Source organism: Equus caballus, chromosome 1, assembly GCF_041296265.1.
Source record: "Equus caballus isolate H_3958 breed thoroughbred chromosome 1, TB-T2T, whole genome shotgun sequence".
NCBI classification, from domain to species: domain Eukaryota; kingdom Metazoa; phylum Chordata; class Mammalia; order Perissodactyla; family Equidae; genus Equus; species Equus caballus.
Genome location: NC_091684.1, coordinates 154,448,557 through 154,475,995, shown reverse-complemented (window position 1 = coordinate 154,475,995; position 27,439 = coordinate 154,448,557). Strand labels below are relative to the sequence as shown.

Genomic DNA, 27,439 nt, shown 5'->3' with positions numbered 1-27,439 from the left:
TGAGCTTGATGAATTTCTGAAATTCCAATGTTATGAAATTGGCCAAGCGTGTGTGGGTAAGCAGCTCATTAGTTGGCTCATTTCTGGACATGATACAGTGACAACATCACTTACCTTCACAAACCAACAACTTGTCATTATAGAAGAAGCCCACCGGACATTCACATCTGAAGCTGCCAACCATGTTGATACACACTCCATTTTCACAGACCCCTGGGATCTCCCGGCATTCATCAATATCTAGAAACAGAGCAGTCACGTGTGAGTTACAGCACAGCACATGGTCCCTGGGCAGGATAAACTGGGATTGAAAGTCAGCTGCCTCTAACTTGACATTCTACGTAAGGTCTAAAACCAAAGAAGAGAAAGTGCGGTGTATGTGTATGTGCGCATGCGTTTGCAAGTGTGTGGGGGTGTGTGTTGAGGTGGTGATGACGGAAGTGGGGGACATCAATAAAAAGCAAACTGAAACAATTAAACTGCTTTTCGGACACACATATGTCTATCTGGATTTACTGTCTGTTTTTTTGGTTTTGTTTCAAAACATCAGCTTTGCCCAGGTAGCAGCCATCTTTGCACCCACTGGGTATGCACCAGATGAGCAGAATAAAAGCGACTGCTGAGAGTAAATGGCCTCTCTACCCAAAGTGTGTGGTGGTGTTTGACTAGAATGGGAAAGGAGAGCTGGTGAAGAACAGAGAAGGAGCCCATGGTCATAGCCAACTCTGACCTTTCAAATTCCACTTCCACACTCCCTTCCTCCTGGGACGTATTGATGATGGACATGTTAAAGAGAGCTATAGAAGTTATGAAAAAAGACCCAAATCAAACTTTTAGAGATGAAAACTACAAGGAGGAAGTCAGGTGTGGGGATGGAAGCTGGGCCCAGGTTGACTGTGAAGACTGAGCCAGGATTGAGGAAGGACTGTCACAGTAGACTGTGGCTTCCTAAGGCCAGAGGCTGGGCCTGGCTGCCACACCACTGTGTTACTGCTCCCTACCATGCTGTCTGAGAAATATTAAGTGTCAATTAAAATGTGTTAAATTAAGAACCAGTTTTGGAAGTGGAACTGGTGAGTATTAAAACAGGACCGATGTGGGAGCGAGAGCAGCGTCAGGACCTGGGCCGCAGAGCTTTGGTCTACATCACCCATCTTTCCAATTCACCAGGTTTCTGTTACTGTTGTTGAGGGAGTGTCGTTTACATGTTATAGTCAGGAGCCTCTGCAGAGCACTGTGTTTGCCTAAGCTGTAAGAAGACGGCCACAGACTTCAGCGGAGCCCACAAGAGCTGCCGCAACTTCAGAAGAATTACACTCTAAAACCACCCTGTTTTAAAAGAGAAACTTGACAGGCCATCGATTCATTTTAGAACTTTTCTGAAGGGTTTGATTTTGTTTGAAGGCAAATTGACCTCTTTAATGGAAAAAACAGCTTAGAATCTCAAAGGCTATATTACTATTTTGAATACAGGCAATTATGGTTTTAGATTTTTCACACATTTGTCATTCAGGGTGTTACAAAGTTATGCAAAGTAACATGACAACTGTGTATCATCAGCAAACAGAAAAACAATTCAGATGACATTCTTTTGGTATGGGTTAAAACATGAAATATTATACACATTCCTTTGTTTTAAATATGTGATGTATTATCAAGTTTAACAATAACAGGCTGGGTCAAATTTCTAGCCATTGTTAGGCATAAAATAGCAAAAAAGACATATTAAAAATTATATTTTCTTTTCCTGTCTGGATTTCATTTGAACTTCAACTTGGAGAAGTTTATATTTTAAGACAAGATTAATAAACTTGCTATAGTTTTAACCCCATACGAATGGGCTCTGTATGCCAACAATCTTAAGACCTTTCAGAAGGAGAGTATAAAGCTTAAATAAAACAAAGTTTCTCAGTCATCTAAATATTTTGTCATGGTGGAATTTGGTAACAATAAGGATATTGCTAACTATCACATTTCCAGTTTTCAAGGGCTAGAGGCAAAGCAAGCTGTGAGTCAGGACTGGATTCTGGTCCCAGCTCTGTTATTAATTAGCTGGTGACCTCGGCTAAGTCCCTTCCCCTCTCTGGGCCTCTGTCCCCTCAACCGTAAAGCAAGGCATTTTGGCCTAGATGATGTCTGAGGCCTTTCCAGCTCTACTAGCAGACGATGTTAATGCTGTTTCAAGTCTTTGCCTGCTGCCAACCTTGGAGGGCAGGCCTTGCTGGGGTACACGCCTGGTATGTCCATGGAGAATCATTACCACTAAAGACCACTTATCTTCGGATCAGAGATTCTGGGGAGATTAAAAGATCTGTTTTGGGAAGGGGAAAAACAAAGCAGCGAGGGCCAGGTGTTTCATGCCAATGTCATTTAGCAGTTTTTCTTTCCAAACCATGAAGTTTCTTTGGACGTTGACTAGACTGCGGAGCCATATGGATTTGGCACTAAGCGAGCCAGGCTGATTGCTGGACCAGACCCTTGTTTTCTTAAACAAGGTCATTGGAAAGGCTGATGTGGATTTCAGTTTACTTATTAGGAATAAGGTGGAACAAAGCAAGTGGTGATGTTTGCTACTAGACACAATCGCTCAGACTTAAGAGGGGCATCTAAGGATGCATATAAATCACGCTAGGGAAAAACTCTGAGAATGCAATCACTTTCCATCTACTTTTATGTTATTTGGTTTTAAACCACAAAGGCATTGCCTCCGTTGGCTGAATGCTGTGCAATACTTCTGAAACTTGCACAAGCATCTCTAGTACTGTAGTGGTCTCTGCTCCAGTTACCAGACGGGGCCTCAGATTGGAAAGATTTTTTTTTTATTCCACAACTGAAATTCCCAAAGCAGATGACCTGAGGAGATTCCATGTGAGATAAAACTGATCCCCCAAAACGGTTTTATGTGCACAACCTACACATAAGGATTGGTATGAAAAGTCATATTAAACTCATGTCTTAGTCAGAAGGAAGGACTGGGAATTATAGTCAAATCAAATGTCAACTGGCCCTACTCCCAGAATTTCTCTCTTTGTTGATGCCTAGGGTTGGTTCAACTAAGCTTGATTGTAATTTTGTGAAAAGCTTTCCAGTCCCCTTAATCATGAGCAAGAAATGCTGCTGCCAGTTAGGTGGAGCTACACAGGGTGTTTGCACACTGTGTTTCAAACTGAGAATCAGTGTTTCAATAAAGCTAAATGGCATTGTTTAACGATTTGTCCTTCTAAGAAAAAAAAAGCAAAGCGAGAAAATCACGGTGTGTACTCCCTTAACACAAAGGCAACCAGAAAGTTCCAACATGGCATCATAACTCACCAACAGGCAAGCCGGTGTAAATGTCAATGACGAAGCCTGGCCTTTGACTTCCACACAGTGTAGCAAATTCATCTGCAGTGATTACACGAAGGTGGGGTGAGGGAAGTGGGAACAGTGGCACCAAAGAGCAATGAGTAGGCTGAAAGACATTACTTGTAAACATTCTTGAAAGGTATTTATCTGTATTTTGAAGAATTCAAAACAAAAAACAAATCTGAAAATTCCTACAGATGTTGCAACCTTGTCCTTAAGACAAACCCTGAGGGAAAGCGACCTCATGTTGATGTAACAATGAGGGAGAAGCAAAGATCTCCACATCCTATGCCACTCTTTTGTATGAGCTTGCCTGTAGGAATTTGGGTTTCTACAAGGATGTCATTCAGCTCTGAACCCAGGGACAGACAAGAGTGCCTCTTTCCAACTCTGCATTAAGGGATCTAGGATTTGAGGAATGCTTACAAAAGCCATTTCCTCAGCACACTGGGGGAGACCATAGCAAATCCAGCCAAGTTCTTGACATCAGGTCTATTAATGACTAATTCGGGTCAAACAACCAATTTAAGTCATGACTTCAATTTTTGGAGCTGGATTTCTTTTGGTGCAGCTAGCTCTCTTGTTCTCTAGAACTTCTATCTTTCTCTCTCTCACCTGAATTTATCAAAGTTGATAATAAAGGATGAACTAAATGTCATCTGTGGTCCCTTCTAACTCTGAGATTCTGTAATTCCAGATCACGAATGTAACTTATATGGCATGGTATCAGTTTAAGTTCAAAATGGCCATTGCCTTATTGGTCAAACCCAGTGAAAATTAGTAAAAGTTTTCTAGAAGTATTTTAACCAAAAGGTAGCATGTTCTTTTCCTAGTGCTTTATTTTCTTAATCTAGAGTGTCCACTTCAAACAATTGTCGTGCCAGCTAACACTGTCATCCAGGCAAATTTCAGGGACTCCTAACATGTGTGCAGATTGCATAGCTAATGAAAAGCCATGACTGGATTTGGCCAATATTCAACATGAAGAACAAATCTTGCATTTTATATTAGGAGTATGCAAATGCTTAAAACTCAGACAGACATTTCTGAAAGTAAATGACAGTCTTTATCAGGGGTCTCTAAAGTGGTCTCCAGGGGAAGATACAATGATTCATAAGCTAAAAAAGAAAATACTAGGACTTCTATCTATCTGTGTAAAATTCCTTCAAATTAATTTTGTGTATATTTTATAATAGAAGTGTTCATGAAAATAATAAATGCACTTTTCAATATAACTGAAAACAAATATAAAGACATATACACATATACTTTTACATGTAAATGCATACACCAAGTGTATGTAACCCCCAGGTTTTCTGCTGATAGGTATGTATGATTAAAAGATTTGAAGAGCATCAGTCAAGATCAGGGGCCAGCAAATTTTTTCTTAAAGGACTAAAGAGTAAATATTTTAGGTTTCGCAGGCTGTGCAGTCTCTATTAAAACTACTCAACCATCTCATAAAAGCAGCCATGGGCAATATGTAAATAAATTAGTGCCTGTATTCTAATAAAATTTTATTTACAGGCACCAAAATGTGAGGTTCATATAATTTTCAGGTCATGACATTATTCTTTTTCCTTTTTGCAACCATTTAAAAATGCAAAAATCATTCTGAGCTTGAGGGCAATACAAAAATAGATGGTGAGCTGGATTTGGCCCATGGACTATAGTTTGCCACCCCCTGGTCTTGAGACATCTTGCAGAATGGAGATAATTCATAATTCTAAGTGATGGTTATTACATTATTTTTAGAGTAAACAATGGATGAAATGGTATATTTCACTAAAAAAGGAATCTTCTGTTTGTGAGTTGTCAGGTAGCACCAGACAATATAGATTTAATATATTACAGATCATGGTGGGGAATGGAGTAGACACTACAGAATACTCTAGTCAATACATGCATGATAGTGCATTCAATCTAAATTAATAGCCTTAGTAAGTGACGTCATCACGATATACATGATATACATTATCCACTGTAAGCTACAAGAACAGTGCACCAAAGTCTTCACTTTATTTACTCCAAGGATGTAAGCTAGACCTTTTTTTTAAAATAAGTAACATTATATAGATTTTTCTCTATGAGGATATAAGAAGAAACTTCTCTCAGGTCCCATTACCAAGAAGATTGTACTTTCCTTTAGTGTTGAGTTTGCAGTATGGTCACTGAGACTGAGACTGGATTGTGTCTCTCTCTTTATGCGAGCTGCTAGAAAGTCGAGAGCCAAAGTTATTGCTCATCTCTGGCCAGTGTGCAGGAATCCCCAGCTTGGGTTTTGTGTGTTAGCCTCACTCCTTGCTCCAAGTTGCTTACCCTTGTTTGCATTTGCCTTAGGCCTTCTTATTTTACATTTGAATCTTTGTGGGCTGCCTTCAATTGTTTTTGGAACAAGGCTAGTTATAAATAAGTAAAAATAATAGGAACATAGTTCACTTATTTGTCATATTGCTTTGCCTAAAGTTTCCAGTCTTTTAGTTACATGGTGAACTCTGTAACAATGATAACAATGTTTATATTTTTGTGATATGCTGAGTCTCTAAGTCTGGTGAATGAACTAGTGTATAAAATAGAAAGCATAATCTGTGACTCAATTTTCAGCTGGAAGGACCAGGATGAACTGTGAATTTAAATCTTTGCCTTTGTGAGCTCATTTTTTCTTATGAAGACAAATAATGCACCCTTTTCTTCCCTTGCTGAGACTCACTTCCCCAACAAGTCATGGGTAATTTATCGACCTATATTTTTGGTAATGGTGAAACTAAAATTCACCTGTGCTTGGGATGGGACACTGTTCACAGGGCTTATTCCAGGCTCGGCCAATGTTGTAGGAACAACAGCACATCTTCTTGGTCATATTGAATAAGAGTTCGCCATCACAGGTCTGGTTATCAGCGTAATAGTTTCTGTAGCACAAACTTCTTCTCATATCTAGAAGAAAAGAGGAAGAAAGGGATTGGTGATGCCATAGGGAAATCAGGACAGATTTCTAAAGGGATAGTCAAGAAGCGAATTTCTTTTGAATTGTATTGTAACTTGACTTTGATAAGGGCAGGGAAACCTGCTCTTACATAACTTTCCATCTACCTATGCTGCTACAAGATAAAAGACTTTGAGAAATGTATTCCTGGTATTTTGTGCCACAGAACTAAGTCATTCTGTAGTTGTAGCATTAATAAACTTTACACGACTCTCCACCCAGTCTCCTAGTAACAGTTCTCCACTGCTATTTGGCAGTAATTTTCTCATTTCCCACTCATGATGCTTTAATACTGTAGGTCAGTGCTGTAAATATAATTGTATAAAGATACACCCAAAGTCAAACAAAAGAAGTACTATTAAACCGTTGTTTGGGATTTTCCAATATTACATTTTAAAGAAAACTCCCAACCACCCACATGACGTGGTGAAAAACGCCAAGCTTATGGTTTACAGGGGAGGAGGCTCCCACAAATGCAGTGAAAGGATGGCAGCACTGGGTCTGATGAGTAACAGAACACTAGGGACTAACTGCTGGACCTATAACCTCTTTCTCTCTTTGCAGATGACGACCAAACAAGCATTATTAAGAAAAGCTTGGACTTACCCATGCAGTTATTCCCCCCATTCACTTGCATGTAGTCTGGAGGGCAAATACAGGTGTAGTTGCCAACAGTGTTGTAACACGTCCCTGGACCACAGATTCCGGGAGTTTCACATTCATTCACATCTATAATCCAAAGAGAAAGTGGTGGGTGAATATGGAAATTTCACTCTTTGGAATGGCCTGGTCCTCAGTGTCAAGATAAATGTTGACAATGGAGGAGAAAATCCACAGGGATCTCTGAAATCTGGATAAGAGAAATCCATGTTTAGTTTATCAGTGTCCTTTATCTGTGCTAATGTGTGCACTTTCAGAACAGGAGGTTTTAGAAAAGTGTTGCCTTCTGATATGAGTTCCTAGTAAATGACTCCATAACACCCTCAAGGCATGCAGAGATGGAAATGTGGAGAAGTTATAATTCTCAAATATTCTTCAGAAAGACAGCTGTGTATGTCACATGTTCACAAAATCTGTGGAAGGAGATGATATACCCTGAAGCCATCAACATCAACAACGATGAGGTTGCCATTGTTGAGGTCACCTAATAAGCCTTTTGGAAAGCCAGAGGAATATTTGTCCTCAGGATGCAAGGAGGTCTCTTCCCTAATCAGTCGTGTGACTCCTGTATGTAGATGAAAACCATCTCTCCCACCCTGACCTATGGTCCAAGTGCTCTGAAAGCTAAAAGTGGTCAGTATTCTCCATTTTTCCAGTAACACAGGATGAACAGGGGTCATCACTTACATCATGAAACCAAAGAGCCTACCTTTAAGAGAAGCTCATTTAAATGCATTAGTGCAGATGATAAGTGGTGAAAGACAGGAAGAAGAGGAGCCCAGAAGTGCTCAGAACATAGAAGTCACTGAAATGAGACCTGTGCTACTTCAATACAAACGGCTTTTCTGAAGAGCATGGAAAACTCTTTGTAGGCATAAATGGGACTATGGCCCAAGATAACCATACTCTATTTCCCTCAGGAAAAGAGGAAGATTTAGGGCATCTTGGCATTATGACAATGACATTATGTCAATAACATTAGTTCAAGTTGTCACATGTGTGCCATATTCACCTGGCTATGTTCATATTTAGACCACTGTGCTACATGGCTAAATTTCAGTTTTCCTGGTAACTGTATGCTTGTTTTTGAGGTCAGTTCTCAATATTTGAAAGGACTTGTCACCCTCTAAGGATCATTTACCATCACACACTCGGGTATCTTCATTCAGGTAGTAACCCGTTGGACAACGGCACTGGAAACTACCAAAGGTGTTGATACATTTCCCGCCTTGGCACAGCCCTGGAAGCTCCTGGCACTCGTCAATATCTATCAAAGTGAAAACAAGAGCATTCCTTCAGCACTGTAAATAAACCCAAAGAAGTTCAAAATCTACACACTTTAAGATAAAGGAAACAGAATTACCTTCCAAGATAACAGTGATGGGGTTGGGTCGGAAACCTTCTCCTCCAGGGCAGAGAATTTTGTACTCGGCTATTGAAACAAAAAATCAAATTGAGTTCTTTTGAATCTAAAACTTTTAGAAATAGTATCCTCAAGAGAAATACTAACATATACAACCGAAAATATTCATTTTCAGGAATCTTTAGCGGTTACCCCACCCATCTGAAGTGAGTTAATCTCTGTGTATACTTGTCATTTCCAAACGGCTTTTACTCTGTGTACCAAATGTAAGGCCACTGTCCTTGGTCTTTGAACCCTCCACCTACTCTCCTGGCCTATGTTCTTGTGAACTATTTTATTCTCTATCTCCATCATTCACTCATTCTTTCTTTTTTTTGAGAAAGATTAGCCCTGAGCTAACTACTGCCAGTCCTCCACTTTTTGCTGAGGAAGCCTGGCCCTGAGCTAACATCTGTGCCCATCTTCTACTTTATACGCGGGACGCCTACCACAGCATGGCGTGCCAAGGGGTGTCATGTGTGCACCCGGGATCCGAACTGGTGAACCCTGGGCCGCCGAGAAGTGGAACGTGTGAACTTAACCTCTGCACCACCGGGCCAGCCCCTCCATCATTATTTCTTTTTAAAGATTTTTCTTTCCCTTTTTATTTTTTAACGAACTCCTCCATTTTTATGTTTTGTTCAGCTTTACTTCCTGCGAATTACAGCTTCTCTGAATAATATTAATCAGCCTGTCTCCGAATCCCTTTCCAAACAGTCTTAGGAAAAGCTGTTCTTTCTTCATTTGCATCTTACTCCTCTCCTTAATGATTAGAGATCTTTCTTGCCCCTCTTTTCTGCCAGTGGCAATACTGATACCCCTGGCTTCCAAAACCAACTTTTCAGGGTTCCTTTGATTCCCCTCATTAATTCTGTTAGTCAAGCATTTCATTCAGAAACACTTATTTTAGTGCCATACACCAGCAGTGTGATGCATATAGGAACATGCGAATAAGAATGACCCTAATCTGCTGTATCATCGTGGTGAGCATCTATAAGAATCAGTTCTTTCATAATGATCATGGTCTTCCTACATCTGATAATCCCTCTCCTAGATTTATGAAACTCTACGTATATATACACAAATGTATATATGAATGTATATATGTATATATTCCAGTTTTAGCTCTGATCCAGTGTGGGGTAGGGTGGACTTCTATTGCTTTGCTAATCATTCTTAATGAATAGAGCGGACTCCCCCACTTAAACATCTTGGTTTGCTTCTTTCAACATCAATGAAATGAATTAGCCTCCTCTTTGACTTTTACTCTCCTCCTCTTTCCGTAAACATCCACTCTTTTTAAGTCTCCTCTTTCATGTCACACCCTTCCTTCAAGGCCCAACTGAAAAATGCACAAAGTCATCACTACCCTCTGCCAATCAGAACTGACTTTTCTCTCTGAAGAGAAGAGGGAAGGAGGTGCCTGCTCAGTATCCATCCCTGTGCTGAGAGCTTTACGCAAGTGATTTCATTTAATCCTATGAGGCATTTTGTGAATGAAGAAATTCAGGATTGCTAAGTAACTTGCCCAAAGTTAGGTGGTAAGCGACAGAGTCCTAACTGGAACCAGGTGTGCTGTTTCTCTCATTCATGGCACTGTGTCTGCTCTTCTTTTTTCCTTTATGGAGGCCAACATTGAATTATAGCTTTTATGTTTGGGTCAGATTTTGCTAGACTGTACATTTTTGTAGGGCAGGATCTAGTCCAATTCATCTTTGCACACCTAAAACATATACTCTAGGTACTCAACAAACACTTTTGGAAAAAAGTGAATAAATAACCCTTCAGCAAGGAAAGAATCAATACCGATCCCAATAAACCCTATAAGCAGCAGCCACTGACCTTTGCCAAGGAAGCTACATCTGACTCTGAATCATAATACAGGGCCCACTTAGAAAACTGGGAAGACTTTTATTTATTTATTATTTTAATTGAGGTAACATTGGTTTATAACATTATATAGATTTCAGGTGTACATCATTATAATTTGACTTCTGTATGCATTACATGTCTTTTATCTTTCAAGAAGACTTATTTATGTCCTTACTGTCATATTCTAGAGCTTTCTTTCAAGTCATACCAAAGGAATGGAATAAGCTTCCATCTTACATTTGCTTAATTAATTGCTTCTCTTTCACCCAGGGACACTCAAGTCTGTCCTAAAGCTTCTGAAGCTAGTCAGTAGATGGCAAGAAGAGAGATCAATCACTGTGTCCTTGGAAGGTAAGCAATATAAGTAACCCAGCCTGGAAAGTCTTTAAAATCATGCGATCTGCTTTTCACTCAGATGGAAGCGAGATGTCACCTGCCCCACCTGGATTTTCAGTGCAAGCCAACTGGTGACTCTTTCTGGCTCCCAAATTGGGAGTAGGGTCCCTCAACAGGGCTGAAAGGATTGATCTCCCTTCTCTGATTGAAGAGTAGAGAATAGTGGCAGCTCCCTCCCTCTGTGGCTTCTGTTCTGTGGATCTAGAAAGGAGAATTGGCCTGAGACAATAAGTAGGAGGATGTCCACTTACATGTGTTCACAGGAGGGCACAGCTCACAAGGAGTACCCCAGGCTTTACCCAGAGAACAACAGCAGGAAGCCTTGGAAACACCAACTCCAATTTCATTGCTACAGGCTGTATCTCCATTGTCTCCCCGAGGTCGAACATCCAAATAGCAATTTCCAGAGCGGGTATCTATTTACCATATACAAACAAAAAAGTGTCAGGCAGATTCTTTCTACGTGAGGGTTGAAAATTCAAATCCATTTCAGAAACTGTTTCAAAACCAGAATTTACTCTTACTAAGAAAATAAAAAGTGCCCAAACATACATCCTGGGAATTTATCTATAGAAAGGGTACCTGAAAGTATAAACCAGATTTAGGAAATGTTTAAATTTTCAAATTATTACTTTTTTAAAATTTGAGAATGGAATGTTCAATGCTGCTTTAAACTAACAAACAGTATGCTTCTCTGATAAGTTTTTAAGATCTTACCAACACAGCCTACTCGAGTTGGATTCAGCTCAAAATCGGGTGGACAATCACAGGTATAGCTGCCTGGAGTGTTGACACAGTTCCCGCTGATGCATGTGGTTGGATCCAGACATTCATTAACATCTAAAACCAAACAGCAAGGGGCAGAATTATCACCCAAGCCGATGTGGGGCAGACATCACCCATAAAACAGTAGCACCGAATCTAGGGCTCCCAACAAGAATTCTTAAGAGTTACTAGTTATAACTACACTTAGAAACACAGTCTTCCACTTCTGAAATAAAACCCCTCAGGAAGGAAATATGTCATAGTCTTTGGTCTTTTTCCCCTGGAACACATTTAGCATTCAAATTTGTCATCAGAAGAAAATATAACTTTGGAACTAGGAAAAATATTCCAGTCAAGGTAACTGAAAGCAAAACACTACTGTGACCTCGGTCAACCAAAAATTCAGACACAGGTTTTAAGAAAATATATTTAATATGTGTGGCTTGTTATTTCATCAAATTAGAGCAAGATGTCCCAGGGAACCCTCAGGAGCAGGCAACTTCTGCTGCTTCCCCCACTGGGCGTGCTGCCTCGATGCAGCCAAGTGCAAGCACAGACACGTGCACTAAGCTTAGCATGTTTCTTCAAGCTCACTAAGAGTCTCTCTCCCATCCCTGATGCTGGATTGAATATTTCCCTTTCAGTTTCTATTCTAAAGCTATGTACAGAATTCCAGATATTCAGCACATGGGTTTTGGTGAATTCTAACCCTGTACAATCCTTTTGCCTGTTTTGAATACTCATGAAATACTCAAGAACAGACAAACTGATTCAGAGAGGAGACTGGAGAATGAGGATGATACCTTCTCCTCTGGTTCTCCCCCTTGGACCTGGTAGCCCTCCTGTAGGTTTCATTGCAGAAAATTCTTTTGCTCAAATTGTATGTGAACTTGGAGGGACAGGGCAGACTAACAGAAACGAAGTTAGATGGAATGATGCTGATGGTGATTTGGGGCACTGAGGAGGGGATATGAACCATGGAGAGGTAACTTCCCGAGATATGCTAGAGGCCTGGCATGGTGTCATAATAGTTTTTAGAAAAACAAAGAGACTGTGCCTGGGGACGAATACCCTATCCAGAGCAATTTCGGGGATGTGGTGGTGGTCATTATAATCTGGAGAGCCGCAGAGACATGGCTGGTTTAGGTGGCTGGAAAAATCACTTTTTTCCTGAAATCCTGAACCCAAACAGAATGGAACTTGTTTCCTCAGTTTCCTTGAATGGAAGGGTGGACTAGGATGGAGAACTTCAAAAGGCTTTCAGAGTCTTAACTCGATCTCAAAGGGAGCACAGCGATGGTCTACCAAGCGCCTATAGCTTTTCTAATTTTTTATCTTATGTTTTCAGAGAGTCCCTTGCACTACAAGAAAATGATCTACACACTAGAAATGAGTAGCTGAGTTCTACATACCATGTTCTCTGGTGACCACTGGTAGGCCAAGGGTGGGAAAGAGTGGGTATTGAAATGGAGAAGTACAGAGAGAAAACCCATGATCCCAAGGCATGGTCTTCAAAAGGAAACTCTCTGAAAATGTACCCAAGGAGAAAAGGAATGGCTGGGAAGCCTTATAGCTGGAGCCCCCTGGAACATTATTCTGTAGACATAGCTTGAATCTAAGGCTATGAACTCTGCTCCTTCAACTGTCTTCAATTGTTTCCTCTGTATCCTCACACCGAATCAGTTCCTGGTCTGAGGAAATTTATTTTGTGATTCCTAATACTTCATCTCTGCTTTTCTTTTGTGACTCTGTGAATATCCCTGGGTGGTCCCCAGGAATACCTGGGAGCAGATTTTGATGCAAATGGACGCCTTACCTGTGCAGTTCCCGCCACTTCTGTCCAGTTCATAGCCTATCTCACATTCACAGCGGAATAGGCCGGGAAGGTTGTGGCAAGTTCCAAAAACACAGATGTTTGGAAGGGAGCACTCATCGATATCTTGGGAAGGAATAAACAAGGGGAGAAATTAAATTTATTTTTTGCAAAGAAACTGCCTAACGTAATTAGGCAAGTGAAGTTATTAGGACGTGAAGAATATCTGACATCAATCTAGACGCTTCTATAGACTTTTAGATGATTTGCCATGTTAAGTTTCTCTTAGGTGAAAACTTGCTTTTTCTCACTGCCTAACACATGCCGAGCAGTGGGCTAAGCATTTTATATATATGTATCTCATTTATGGTGCTTCACACAAGCCCACATCGCTTTTGTAAAGTAAGAGCCAAACAAGCCACCGTATCTAAATTCTCTGGCTGTTCTTATCTATAGAGTCAGTATTGCAGTTGTGGGTTAAAATTTTAAGAATCACAAAGGCTTTGTGGTAACTGTTACGAGCAGTTTTATAATTCCCTCTATCCCTGGTTCTACCGTGTGTGTTTGCTGTTGTTGATGAAGATGTAAAAACTGCAGACACTTCTTCCAGGTCTCTGTCCCTGCCTCACGTTAACTTTCTGCTCCTGCAACTGACACGCGGGCACATTTCAAGCCTTGAGACTGGCTTTAAATAGCCATGACCACTCTGCCAGCGATGATTTATATTAAGAACAAACAAATAAACAAAACCTTCCCTTAAAGCATTAAGAGAAGCAACACTTTCACTGTGACTATTTATGTTACTGGAGGTGGCACAGTACCTGTTTTCCTTGGATGTTCAGAGCAACAAAAGTAAACAAGGCATTAGGCACAGGATCAAGAGCATAATCTGGTTTCTTGACTCAGAGGAATTTTATATCAAAGTCTGCATATTTAATGTAAACTGTATAAAGAACACCCAATGGTTCCACAACAAAGAAACGTATTTACATAGAACTACATGAGGGAATTAATATACATGTCACAGTTAAAGACTGGTTTTGAGTTAATGCCCTATTAGCAAGCAACGACTATTAGTTAAGACATTAATCAGGGTCTTGTTTAAATTTCTACTGTCATTCGCTATCATTTGTTTATTTCTGCTGAAATCATTTTAGTTCACTGTAGCCACTAATTCTCCTCGATGAGGGATAATGTGCTTACATTTGACAAGTGTGGGTAAAGAGAAGAATCTTGTGTTTCCTAGTGGGATCCATCCTTAGCCAACAGGCTCCCAGGACACTTCCTATCTGACCAATGCTTCTCAGCAAGACAGTCTTGTGCTGAGAGACATCATGATGCATGGCATTATCCCAAAGCGTCCTCTACTGAATGGATTTGCATGTTCCATGTTGGTGTATACTAGATATCTGGAGACCACGTGAGGCATACCCAGAACATTATTCTATATATGGAAAAGGCTATTTGGCCTGCCATTATTTTCAAGCCTTTATTTCTAGAAACCAAACCATAGCAGGGCTTAAAAACTGTGTTTCCGTATTTAAAGAGAATCCTTCAATAGGACATGATCAGGGGACCAGCATTTTGAGTTCTTTCCCCCAGCAATAGCCATAAATAGGTTACACTGAGTTAACCACACTCGGTTATCCTCTCTCTCCTACGACCAACGGGTGTCCTCTTGCTGACCATCTGGCCAAGGGGGCATGTGCAGCTTATGGGCAGAGAGCTGAGGTTTTCTCTGCATGAAGAGAAATGGTCCAGCTGGAGACCTAATGCCTCCACAAACTGCACTGACCAGGTTAGATGTGAAGCCAAAACACACCTCAGTAAAAAGAAAAAACCCATCGGGAATGTTTAAATAACCTAACCTCATCAGGCCCTGCAAGGCCCCCGGCAGCTTCGCCATCAGTTACCTTCACAGGCTTTCCCGTCAGCACTGGGCACAAAGCCCATGTCGCATTCACAGCGGTATCCTCCCGGGGCATTTAGGCACTGGCCGTTGCCACACAGATTCAGATTCTCGGAGCACTCATCAAGATCTACAGCCAGAAAGAAACACAAGTTACTCTTCCACAGGAGCTTTCCGTTTCCTCAGGTCCGACAATTTTTATAATTGTCAATTTCCTGAAGGTAGTGGTGTTTCGTCATAATTTCTATGTGACACATTTAAACTCATTTTTCTGTTTTGAATTCTCATACTGAATATTCAGTGAATAGGAGGCTGCAGAATCCTGAGTGCTAAATTATCCCCAGTGATGTAAAATGAAGAGGCTAAACGAATCACTCAAACTAAGGCTTTTTCAAGCAGTGTCATCCAGGTGTGGACACATTCATGACAGGAAATTACATGCCAGGGTTGTGCCTATTTCTCAAGTTTCAGGCTCACCTCAGATGGGCAGCAAAAGAACCAGAACAGAAACTACAGAGAAGACTAAAATAAAAATCCTAGGGGCCAGCCCCGTGGCATAGCAGTTAAGTTCGTGCATTCTGCTTTGGCAGCCTGGGGTTCGCTGGTTTGGATCCCAGGTGCAGACCTACAGGCTGCTTAACAAGCCATGCTGTGGCGGCATCCCACAAATAAAGTAGAGTAAGATGGGCACGCATGTTGGCACAGCGCCAATCTTCCTCAGCTTAAAAGAGGAGGGTTGGCAGTGGGTGTTAGCTCAGGGCCAATCTTCCTCAAAAAAAATAAATAAAATCCCTGTCTGCTTAATCTCTACCAAGTTTGTTAATCACGGGCATTAAACATCAAACACATGAACCATATATGCCTAATACATGAAACTTCCAATATTTTCTAAAAAGTGATGGGAGGTTTATGATGACAAAACTTCACAGGGTAATGCAAGAACAATTTCAAATACGATAAAACTTTCAGTGAGTTAAAAAAAATTACTTAAGTCCTAATATAAAAAGTGCTGTCTGTGCATACAAGTTCATGTAAGTATATGTATCATTTATTTATACAATCATGTTTCCAATCACATATATTAAATATGTGTAGCAGTTCATGTTAATTCTATGATTATTAGTTAGAACTGAGAAGAAAATGTCATTAATATATTGCAAAACTAGAAGTGAATGAATTCCTTACAAAACAGGAAATTCTTGCTTATACCAATGTGGGATGGCAATGATGATGGACAGTGGGAGAAAAAGATATACTATTGATCTGACCCAGAACATCTAATCCCTTTTCTTTACATAGCTGCCTACAGCAAGCCCACTCTCGGGTTTAGTATAGAAAACTTCAACAGTGAGAAATAGGCACAAAAATATAAAGGCTAAGGATTATAAAAGGAAGTGTGACTTGTTTTAAACTAATGACAGCTTACATACGGTGAAATATATATATATATATATATCTAATAACTATATACATATATATAGTTAGCTTCTAAGGTCTCCTTAACTGACCTGGCTCCAAATTTCCATTCCACGACGACAAAGTTTCAAATAACGAATCTTTTCTGTCAAAAGTTGTCTATAATTGACCCAGCCTTCAGAAAAGAATTGATGGTCTGAGAGATGTGGGACAGCTTCTTCTCTGCCTGACATTTCCAGGGTTGTTTCCAACCTGAGCCTACCTGTACAAGTGAAGCCATCACCCGTGTATCCTTCCTTACAGAGGCAGCGGTAAGAGCCCATGGTGTTCTTGCAGTCTGCATGTTGGCTGCACATGTGGGTCCCATTGGAGCATTCGTCCAGATCTTAAGGAAAAGGTCACATCATTATGGAAAGAAAGTGTGACATTTAAAATTGATAACAGAATTTTTCTTTACAGAATTAATATTTTCATATTTATAATCTATGTAGTTCATGAGAAGCAATTTCTGTCCTTTTTCAACCCACCAGTGCACTTAATGCCATCTCCAATCCACCCGGGGCTGCAGCTACATTTGAAGCTTCCTGCTGTGTTGGTACACACGGCATGTCTGTCGCAGTTGTGTGCTCCGATTTCACATTCATTGATGTCTGGAAAAATAACCAGCGGTTTAAAAAAAGTTTAGCACAGATGTCTTTTTTGGTTTTTTTAAATAACGTAGCAATATTCAAAAGGTGACTTGCTTTCACACCTCCCAGAGTATAACATGGGTTTAGCACCCACATGTATACTCTACATATATTGAACAGCTTTAAATTTCAATTTATAAAGAAAGAACAATATGATGCTCTTTGCTATTTTTAACTTTGATTATTTTCCATTATTTTAAGTGGGTGTCCAGTCACTGCTAAACAAAATGAACCTCTTTCTAGTTGAAGACCTTAAAAAGTGAGTTGCCTAATGTTCCATGGTATTAACATTCATGGTCATATGTTTCAATTCCCAATATTTTTATTAAGCCAACTGTAGAGTAATGGTGCACAGTGTTTTCATGTCTCATACAAAGGAATACAATGGGGATGGCATAGTGGAAAACTTTTTCAATCATATTCTATATATTAGATATGTTTTATTCTTAAATGTAAAATACTGTTATTTAATTATGCTTTATTGCTATTAAATTTTTACTTTAGGTATTGCTAATTCAAGCATTTGCAGAGAATTTTCCTTAAAGCAATGTGCAAATCATCTTTTCTCTAGCTTCTCAGAGTCCTAGCATGTTGGAGACCCAAGCCTTCTTGTATATTTCATGTAAAACTCAAATCAATCCAATGGAGATTTTCCAGCAAAAGGAGTACCAGATAAGGGTCACATTACTAAAAGACTCCAAATTCTCAAAAATTCTCCATTCTGCAAAATTCCATTTCCAAATTTGGCCAAGATTGATTCTATAACATACAACTGTTATAAAAAGAATATAAAGTATAAAGTGAAATATGTTTTGTTTCCTGTGATATTGTGATTTATAAGAAATATGTATTTGGTCTTTGTCCCCATTTCTGGTAGAGCTCCTAAAGCTCTTGAAATTTCCCAAGTGACAAGAGTGAGAAAGGTGTCTTTCATTATGTTAATGAGGTAGCTTTTGGACTGGACCCAAGGAGCAGGGCCGGTTGCCAGTTGCCAGGAGAACCAACCAAGTGATTAGGGGGTTAGAACTTTCAGTCCCACCCTCCTGATCTCCAGGGAGGGGAGAAGAATTGGAAACTGAATCAACTGCCTGTGACCAATGATTCAATCAATCACGCCCCTGTAATGGAACCTGCATAAAAACCCAAAAGGATGGGGTTCTGAGAGCTCCCAGGTTGGTGAACACGTGAGGATTCAAGGAGCATGGTGAGTTAACAGAGGGCATAGAGGCTCCGTGCCTTTTCCCCATAACTTGCCCTATGCCTCTCTTCCATTTGGCTGTTCCTAAGTTATATCCTTTTATAATTAACCAGTAACCTAATGAGTAAACTGGTTTCCTGAATTCTGTAAGTCACTCTAGCAAATTAATCAAACCCAAGGAAGGGGTAGTGGGAACTTCTGATGTATAGCCAGCCAGTCAGAGGCACAAGTCAAACCTGGACTTGCGGTTGGCATCTGAAGTAGGGACAGTCTTGTGGGACTGAGCCCCTAACCTGTGGAATCTGACACCATCACCAAGTGAACTGTAAGACACCCAGTTGGTGATCAGAATTGGAGCTGGTACCAGAATCTTACTTCCCAATTATATATTGAATTGAATTATATATCGAAAATGAATTATATATTGAAAATTAATCCATTGTATATTGAAAGATAGTCATTAACCTCATAATCAACTTTCTCATTAACTAAGAACAGGAACTCATAGATACGGATACTATGACTCTATATGGAAACCAATGTCTAACATGAAAGACCTCAATAAGGATAATGTTGGCACATGAAATGTTGCAAGAGTTTTCAGTGATCATAAAAAAGAAACTGGGCAAGCAACTTATGTTTACCCTTTCGTTTACTTAAGAAGCCTAATTAAATGATTTGAAAGCGTTTGGAAACATGCTGTTTGCCAAATTTCCATCTGAAGCTCTGAAATGGTCCTGGGATCCTTGGCTTCTCCGTCACTTCCAGAGCAAACACAAAATAAAATAATGACACTTTTCCCACAAAGATATTTTGTAATATCACTAATAATCATAAAATGAAAACATGCCTGGAAGAATGTTCTTAAAATTGCAACGTATTGTATAGGTCAATTTTAATGTAGCCTTGGTAGCCACATGACCTATTGAGTTATTAAGGCAGGTCAAGGGAGACACATACCAGGTAGCCTGAGAATTATGACTGCGAGCTTTAACAACTGAATAATTGAACACAGCACATTCCAAGGAAATGAGGAGGAAGGCCAGTCCAGGGATAAGTGTGGTAAGTAGGCACGAGAATTCAAGGAAGTAAGCCTGACCTCCCCGGCTCCCAAGCAGGGCCATCCACACTCCTTTCTTCCTCAGATAATCACTCCCCTCAGAGTTAATGCCACAAACCACCACTCTTGCAGAGTTCTGCCTTAATTTCCCTCCTTTCTTCGTCACGATCTCTGAGTTAGGTAGAAACAACGAGCTTTGATTGTCTAAGTATTAAAGCTTCAAGATGTTATAGAATCAAGGAAATTTCTAAGTGGAAAGAACTTAGAATTCAACTTTCCTAATCCTCACTTTCTCAGAGGAGAAAACAGAGGTCCCCAAAGGCATGGGGACATTCGAGGGCCCTCAATGAGGGGCAGAGCCAGGACCTCCCGGAACTCAGTTTCCCTGTGCAAGGCTTGGCGCACTTTCCGTTGGGCCACAGCTGCCTAATCAAGCTGATTTCTTTAGCCACATCAGCACTTTATTCTAAGTCCTGCTTAGAAGTCCTGCTTAGAAGTCCTGCTTTCAAACCTCAGTGAGTATTAACAGATTTATAGACATATTCACGAACCTTTTCTACTACACACAATTTTCAGAGATGATCGTAGGCTGTCAATCTAGTAATTCTGTCATCCTTTTCTTTCCAATTTTCTAAGGACCAAAGATACCTTTATTTTCATATGGATTTTTTTACGTTTCATATTTAATCTTGCATTAGGAAAACTACCATTTCTTTTTAAAAGGAGAGTCTCCTTCCTTTTTATCATTAATAATATGTTAACATAAATTTCTAATAGAAGAAAATATTTTAATGCAATGTTTTCAAGGTGAAAAGAAATTATATTTGCAGGAGGCCACATATCATAGGCTTTGGGATACCAGGAGTAACTGAGGAGGCAAGATTCAATTCTCCATTTCATGACTATTTGTAGAAGTCATCATCTCAATGCTTTACACTCTCAGTATATAACAAGTGAATTAGAAAGACTTAGTCATAAAGTGTAAAAAGCATCTCTGAATAAAAGGTTTTTGCATGAGTGTGTGCATGTGCGTGCATGTGCCAACTATTATTCATTAATTGTTTCCATGGCAGACTTGGGCCTAAGACTGCACCTCATTATAAAAGCAAACAGGAGGGGAAACTGAGCCATAAGGAAAACAAGCAAACAAAAACACTGTATTCACTCTACTCTTCAATTATGTGAAGGAAACATAGCACATGTTTGCCAAGAACATCTCTTTCTGTACAAATGTTCTCTTTCCCCCACAAGTTTGCTCCAGACAGAAAATTCCTTTTTAAGATTAAGAATAAGCACAAGCCAAGAAAAGCAAAGAAATTCAAATTTAGGGCTGACACTGCAACCTCCTTAACCTCACCAAAGCTCCCTCACAAAGACTCAAAGGTCCTATTTGCACAGCTCTCTTGAAGGGCAAGGGCGTGGTCTGAGCAGACCCCACGCACAGGTTCTTGGTTTGTTCCACTGAGTCTGACATTTGAGTAAGGACTGTGTTCTGAGCTGCTCTGGCCTCCTCCGACAGTCATACAGGGAGAGGCTGTGTCACCCACACAAACACCTGCCTGCCGGCCATCTGGGCGTCAGTCATGTGGACCCTACTCCTGCAGAGCTGGCACACTGTGAGATGTCCTTGATTGGGCATTGGGGAAGAGGGCCTTGGAGTGGCCAAACACGAAGGCTACTTAGATTTCTTAATTTGGATCCCAATTTGAGCCAAGACTATTGAAATGAACACCCACGGAGTTTTCACAGGCTGACAGCCAGCAGAGGATAATTAGCAGTGATAAGAAGCTGGAAGGAAATGGGTGCACGTTCTCACTGAGTGCTGGTCGTTTTGAAGCATATGATTCTCTCTCATGGACTAAGACTTACCAGCAACATTTCTCATGTGAAAAGAGGCAGATAGTTTGAGAAATGGAATTATTTAACCTGCTATTTTAACTGAAAACAATTCTGATTTTAATGGTATACCTTACTCACTAAGTGACCGAGTGGGCACATGATGGGAAGTAGGTTCTTACAAATTAGTTTGTGAAAACCAGGACCCACCAAGGATGGCACCTAGCTGCAACCTAGTTTTTCTTCTTCTCATTTGCTGTCTAATTTCAATTATGAAGAATGAGAAGCAGAAGCCTTCTATGTAGGCCACAGAATAGCAGTAATCCAGCCCCCTTAAGCCAAGGATAAAAGAGCTGTGTTACAGATTTCAAGCAAATGTACATTCTCCCTCCATTAAATCGAATAGTCCCCTCAGTAATACCCATGCTTTGGACAAAGCTTAAGGAGAAAAAAGAAACCCTTAACATCTGTGTGGGCTGGGAATGTAAGTCAGTGGGTGGATTCTGAACACTGCTAAAGTGATTGGGAGAAAAAAAACATGTTTATTTGTTAAAATGGAAACAATCAGTAATGACAAGGGAGCTGAAATTTTTAGACAAAGCTGTAATGGAACCCAGAGGACAATTTTTCAGTTCTCATGAAACAAAGTGCCTCACTATGAAATAGTATACATATTTTATTAATTCCTTTACAGGAATTCCTTTACAGGAATTATAAAAATATTTATATAACATTTTAAACTCATTTAAGAAACACCTATATGTATATTATACATATTATGTATATACATATTATATATGTGTAGAAACGTATGTAGATATATTTATTTTGTCTGTCATCAAAACATAGCTCCAGATCTGTTCTTCACTGTTATTTGTTGTGTGGCTTGCTTATCCCATTAGGCAAGATACATATCTCTATTTACAGTAGTTGCCTGGGACATTATAAACACTTGTCTTTAACACGACTATCACCAAGGTAACCTGACGATATTCGAAGTTGTAAAGGACACTAGTTTTAAACTAAAAGCAGGCTAAAGGAGCCCTAGTTACATGGGATTGAAAAAACATTTTGGCTCAGATTTTTAAAAACTCGTTTTTAAGTATACCAAACTTGCTGCCAATTCCTGTTTATGTAAGTCATTTCCAATCAAATGTGATACCCTTGGTTGTTAATAGCAGTCTTTGCAGGGCCCTCTTTCTCTTCCTTCCCTAATGTACCCCTCCTTTCACACATCCCTGCAGGGCTGCTCACCTAAGGGGAACACTTGTGTAAGTACAGAGCACCCTGCTGATTTCTTCAAGCTCGCCAACCAGCGGAAGAACTAGCAGTCAAATCCAGAGTTCTACTCCTTTACAAGAGAATATCCCATGCCATGCTACTATGATATCAAAGGGGCCGTGAAACTCGAATTTCCTCCCTACAGTGCCAGCTGGGTTTTTTGAAACTGCAAAATCATTTCAGGCTACAATTTAAAAGTGGGGGGACGTGGCCCTTGGGAAGGAGTAGAGTACTTCTTGGACTTCAAATCTACGTTTCTGTTCATGTGTTACTAAAAAGACTGCAGTGCTTAACATAAAACTGGTGTCATCTCATCCAACATGGAGCGCACAGCTTTCATCACCACAATCTTAGTTATCTGTGCAAATTCAATTATGAAAACCAAGCCCTTTAATATACAGAGTAAGATTTTCCTCTTTAAACTGATTTCAAGCATGTATCAGTAAATACTAGTATAGAATTTTGCTAGACTAGAAGTTATGTCTTTAATTAAAATGGCTTCTAGACACTGTGTCTATATGTCTTATTCTATAATGACAATAACAGCTACTATTTATTAACCAGTTACTGCATGCCAAGCACTCTGCCAAGGGCATTATATACATAATATCTTATTTACCTCAAATGATATTAATATTGCATGAAAATATAAGCTTTCTTCATGGTAAAAGGCCTAAAACAATCAGCCTTTCCACATGCCTCTGTTAGCTGGAATTTGGAGCATGAAATTCTAAAGATCCTATTCTCATAGGGCATGAAGACTGTCCCATTAGATTAACTTCTCCCTTCAGAAGCACCTCAGTTCTCTGGGTTGAATTTCAGTGAGTTCAACTGAGCCAAACAATGGTCTTAGCCTCTATTAGGTAAAATGCAATACAGAACTGTCCCACCTTCCCCTTCATTACTGCCAGACCACCACTCCTTACCCCAAGTCCTATATTTATATTGGAAGCTAAAAATAAAGCTCGAACCATAGGCATACTGAGCTAAGCATCATTTGTACCCCAGAGACCACAGGGGGAGTTGAGATTTTAAATACTGTGCCATTTATCAGAAGGAACCCCTAGCTATGCTTCATATGAAGAGTAACACAGTGAGCATGAAAGCATTCTAGCTGCATGCTTCTTTTTATAATTTGGCTAGAATCTGTCATTTTTGAACCAACAATAATATTACTGGTGTTATCCTATATATCTATAAATTTGAAACTTAGCAGTATTGGAGAGTTTGAAATAATAATAAATATACTGGGGGGCTTTCTTGAAAAATGTTGATATAATTAAGAAAAGGATCTATACATTTACCACACTGCCAACCTGCAAATATTTTAATGTTCGTTTGAAGTCACAAGGGCTTGCCAAACTGGCTTTTGTATTTAAAGTTTGCTATTTGTAAAGAAATTATGCAGTTTCCTAATTCAAGCTCACCATGGTCTCCATTATGTTTTAAATTTTGTTATATGCCATAATCCGTTATATTACTATAAATAACTACAGTAAAACTTTATTATACTATTTCACATACTTAACATCATTGCCTCAAGTTTTGAAATACCAACTCAACTCTTGAAAACAAGATCATTCACACAGAGTGACTTCTTTTATTTGACATTTAATAGAATAATCTCCTACAAGTATCGTGAAAAGATTTTCTTCTGTGCTATTGGTATTAGACAAAATTACAAATGGCTTAATTATCACTTCACAAGATTTGCAAAGTCCCAAGAATAAAGACTTATTTGGGCTAAAGCAACTCAATACATCAAAAGCATGCTAGTTTAAGGGACTGGAAGACTGATGAGAATTGATGAAATGTATAAATTGTAGGATGGGTTTCCTTAGAAAGCAACCTCAGTTATAAAACTTTAAATGAAGTGTTGGCAACCGAGGCTGTTGGGAAAGGCTGCTTTCAGATAGGGATATGAATGTTTGGTAATTAGCATGTTAATTACCTTGATTTTAACCTCATAAAAATGTGATATTTATAGTGCTATTTGGCATGGTAATTTATCCATTATGCCTTTTTTTCATAGATAAAGGAAAAAACCCTCAGCTTAGATCTGATTCAAAGTAAGACAAACTTCAAAGGACTACAGGCTAAGTTAATTAAAAATACTATACAAAAATCTGTATCGTACAACTAAAATGTTAATGGTTTAAAAACTTGTACTAATCTATAATTATGGTAGTGGTCTCTTAACCACTTCATGTTTTATGGTTCAATTTGAAAACACATACCTGTACAGCCAGTTTTTCCTTTTTTGCCTGAATATCCCATATCACAGTGGCAGATAAATGAGCCCTTGGTGTTTTCACAGGTTCCACTTAGGCAGATATTCGGATTCAGGTCACATTCATTGACATCTGCAAAATATAGATATTATTAATACATACAGCCATTTGTTTGATATCATTGAAAACTTTTTCCCTGAGATAAGACAACTATGACAAATAAATTAGAAAGAGCGAAATGTTTTCACTCAAAAGAAAATTATCATACTTACCCAGAGCTCAATTCACATTTGCTTCCTGTATTGCACACTAACCATGTAGACTGGCTTTTTATCTGGCCCATAAGCAAGAGGTCCAGTAATCAACTGAACTGTGACTCTAGGCTGCTCGTGCCTGTCTATGTGACAGTCTAGAAAACTTTTTAAAACAGCATATACTGTTGCAAGATGAAACTTTTAATTCAGTCTGCGTGATGCCAGCATTTTAGTTCCCATATTTTAAAAGAAAGGATGGATGAACTAGTGTTCTTAGTGCAGGCAGTTACAAACTTTACTTCTTTCCAAAATTAAAAATTATCTATTTTTTTATGATATTCACTTTAATTTCTAGGACTTCACAAATATTTCCTAAGAGTTTTCCAAAGATATAAATGTGATACAACTTAAGTATTTCCAATTCTAGACTCTTGCTTTTAGCCAAGATGGAGTAATAGGGACAGAATTTACCTTCCTACCTGAAACAACAACAAAAGGACAATATAGGCAACAAAAAACAAGAAGAGAAAATAAACAAGATGCGTACTATGAATGCCTCCATATTACTGTGTAGGGAGAGTTTTAAGGTCATGGCAGAGGGAGGTGGGTGACAGATGGAACCAGACAGTTCCCTGAGTTGAGGAGATGAAGCTGGAAGTCCTGAAAGGCAAGATATCTAGAGTTCATAGGGCAGAGTTAAGGACAGAAAAGAGACGTACAGAGAGAGAGAGAGCTCCAGAGAGCCCCAGAGATCTATCAGATGAGTAGTGATCAGGGCATTCATGTAAGGAAACTACTAGAAGCTGAAGGAAGTTCTACCCAAAAGAATTGGAGGAAACAATTATCAGAGTTCAAAGAAGGCCCGGAATTGTGCCAGTTCCTACCAGCCATACTGGAAAACCTCATAATTCACAGAGAACTGGGTAGAATATCCAGAAGGGCACTCAGTAATGGAGCAAAATTAGCCCTAGACTAACTGCTGCTTAAAGGCTTAAAAGCAAGACTTTGAAAAGATCAATCTGTTTCCAAATAACTAACTATGTTCCAGCAGAAAGCTCAAGAGTATTTCTAGGAATATAAAAATATTCAGCACCTAGTAAGGCAAAATTTACAATGTCTGGCATCCAATCAAAAACTATCACACATTCAATGAAGCAGGAAAATATGACTTATAATGAGGAGGAAAGTCAATTTATTGAAATAACTCAGAATTAACACAGATGATAGAATTAGTAGACAAGGACATTAAAGCAGTTACTATAATTGTATTACATGTGTTCAGAAAGCTAGAGGAATGATTGGACATGTTAAGTAGAATGTGAAAAAAAGACCCAAATCCAACTTTTAGAGATGAATACTATAATGTCTGAGATTAAAAATATACTGAATGAAATTAAAGGCAGATTAGATATTGGAGAAGAAAGGTTTAACAAATTTGAAGACACAGCAATAGGAGCTTTCCAAAACGAATAGACTTAATTCTAGAATTCACTGAATTCTTGTCAGAAATAAATTTTGCTGGCCTTTGGTCAAAGATTTTAAAAGCCTAAACTCTAGGCAGAGCAGAAGCAGGGTTAAGTGGACAGAAATACTACATACACATAAAAGAAATGCCATCTGGAGTTGACCAATGTTTAGCTCAGTCCATATGACATATCTGACATCACATCACAGTCACAAGAAAGTTGCACTTTGGAATGTTAGCGCTATGCCCCTAAATATCCTTACTTCTCCCAAAGGATCTGTCTGTCAACTACTCAAACTAATCTTTATGTATTTGTAAATAACCAAAAAAAATTGGAAAATTCTGTCTTTTTTGCTTACCAACACAAGTCTTCATGTCTTCAGATGCCATGAATCCATCATAACACAAGCATCTGTATTCTCCAGGTATGTTTGTACACTGACCGCCATCACAGATATTGGGGTTATCTTCACACTCATCAATGTCTGCAGAGAATAAAACCGACAACGGCATGTTGTTGATATTGGTTCTATTATTCATTGATGAAAAAGTTAACCAACCCAAGTCAACTAAAGATTCTCATAAGACTACTAGTTCTCAAATCCAGATGAAGCTTTACCCTATCAGGTTATCCTGGGTAAAAAAGGTGAGAACCATTTTCAAGATTCATAGCATACTGTTCAGGATCGAGGTTCACACCCATTTAAATGTTCATCATTTAATTAGAACTTTTATCTCTGATATAAATTTATCATTCAAAAATGATTGTGAATCTTCTTTTTCTAATTGCCAAATTTAAATGCCTAAGGTCTATCATCTTCTGTTTTACTCACATGTTAAGGTAAAACTTGCTTGAAATAAGCA

At 39.2% G+C, this 27,439-nt stretch overlaps 1 protein-coding gene across 1 annotated transcript in view; it reads right to left on the bottom strand.

The window, feature by feature from the left end:
• FBN1 (fibrillin 1) overlaps positions 1-27,439 on the bottom strand; it is a 227,686-nt gene that overhangs the window by 43,522 nt on the left and 156,725 nt on the right. The window contains exons 31-44 of the mRNA XM_023617896.2: positions 26,935-27,060; positions 24,863-24,988; positions 17,089-17,211; positions 16,824-16,946; positions 15,150-15,275; positions 13,240-13,362; positions 11,376-11,498; positions 10,910-11,074; positions 8,352-8,420; positions 8,130-8,255; positions 6,935-7,057; positions 6,121-6,279; positions 3,313-3,384; positions 115-240 (exon numbers count right to left, since the gene is read on the bottom strand). Coding sequence (XP_023473664.1) covers positions 115-240; positions 3,313-3,384; positions 6,121-6,279; positions 6,935-7,057; positions 8,130-8,255; positions 8,352-8,420; positions 10,910-11,074; positions 11,376-11,498; positions 13,240-13,362; positions 15,150-15,275; positions 16,824-16,946; positions 17,089-17,211; positions 24,863-24,988; positions 26,935-27,060 — 1,710 coding nt within the window. The remainder of the gene's footprint in view (positions 1-114; positions 241-3,312; positions 3,385-6,120; positions 6,280-6,934; positions 7,058-8,129; positions 8,256-8,351; positions 8,421-10,909; positions 11,075-11,375; positions 11,499-13,239; positions 13,363-15,149; positions 15,276-16,823; positions 16,947-17,088; positions 17,212-24,862; positions 24,989-26,934; positions 27,061-27,439) is intronic.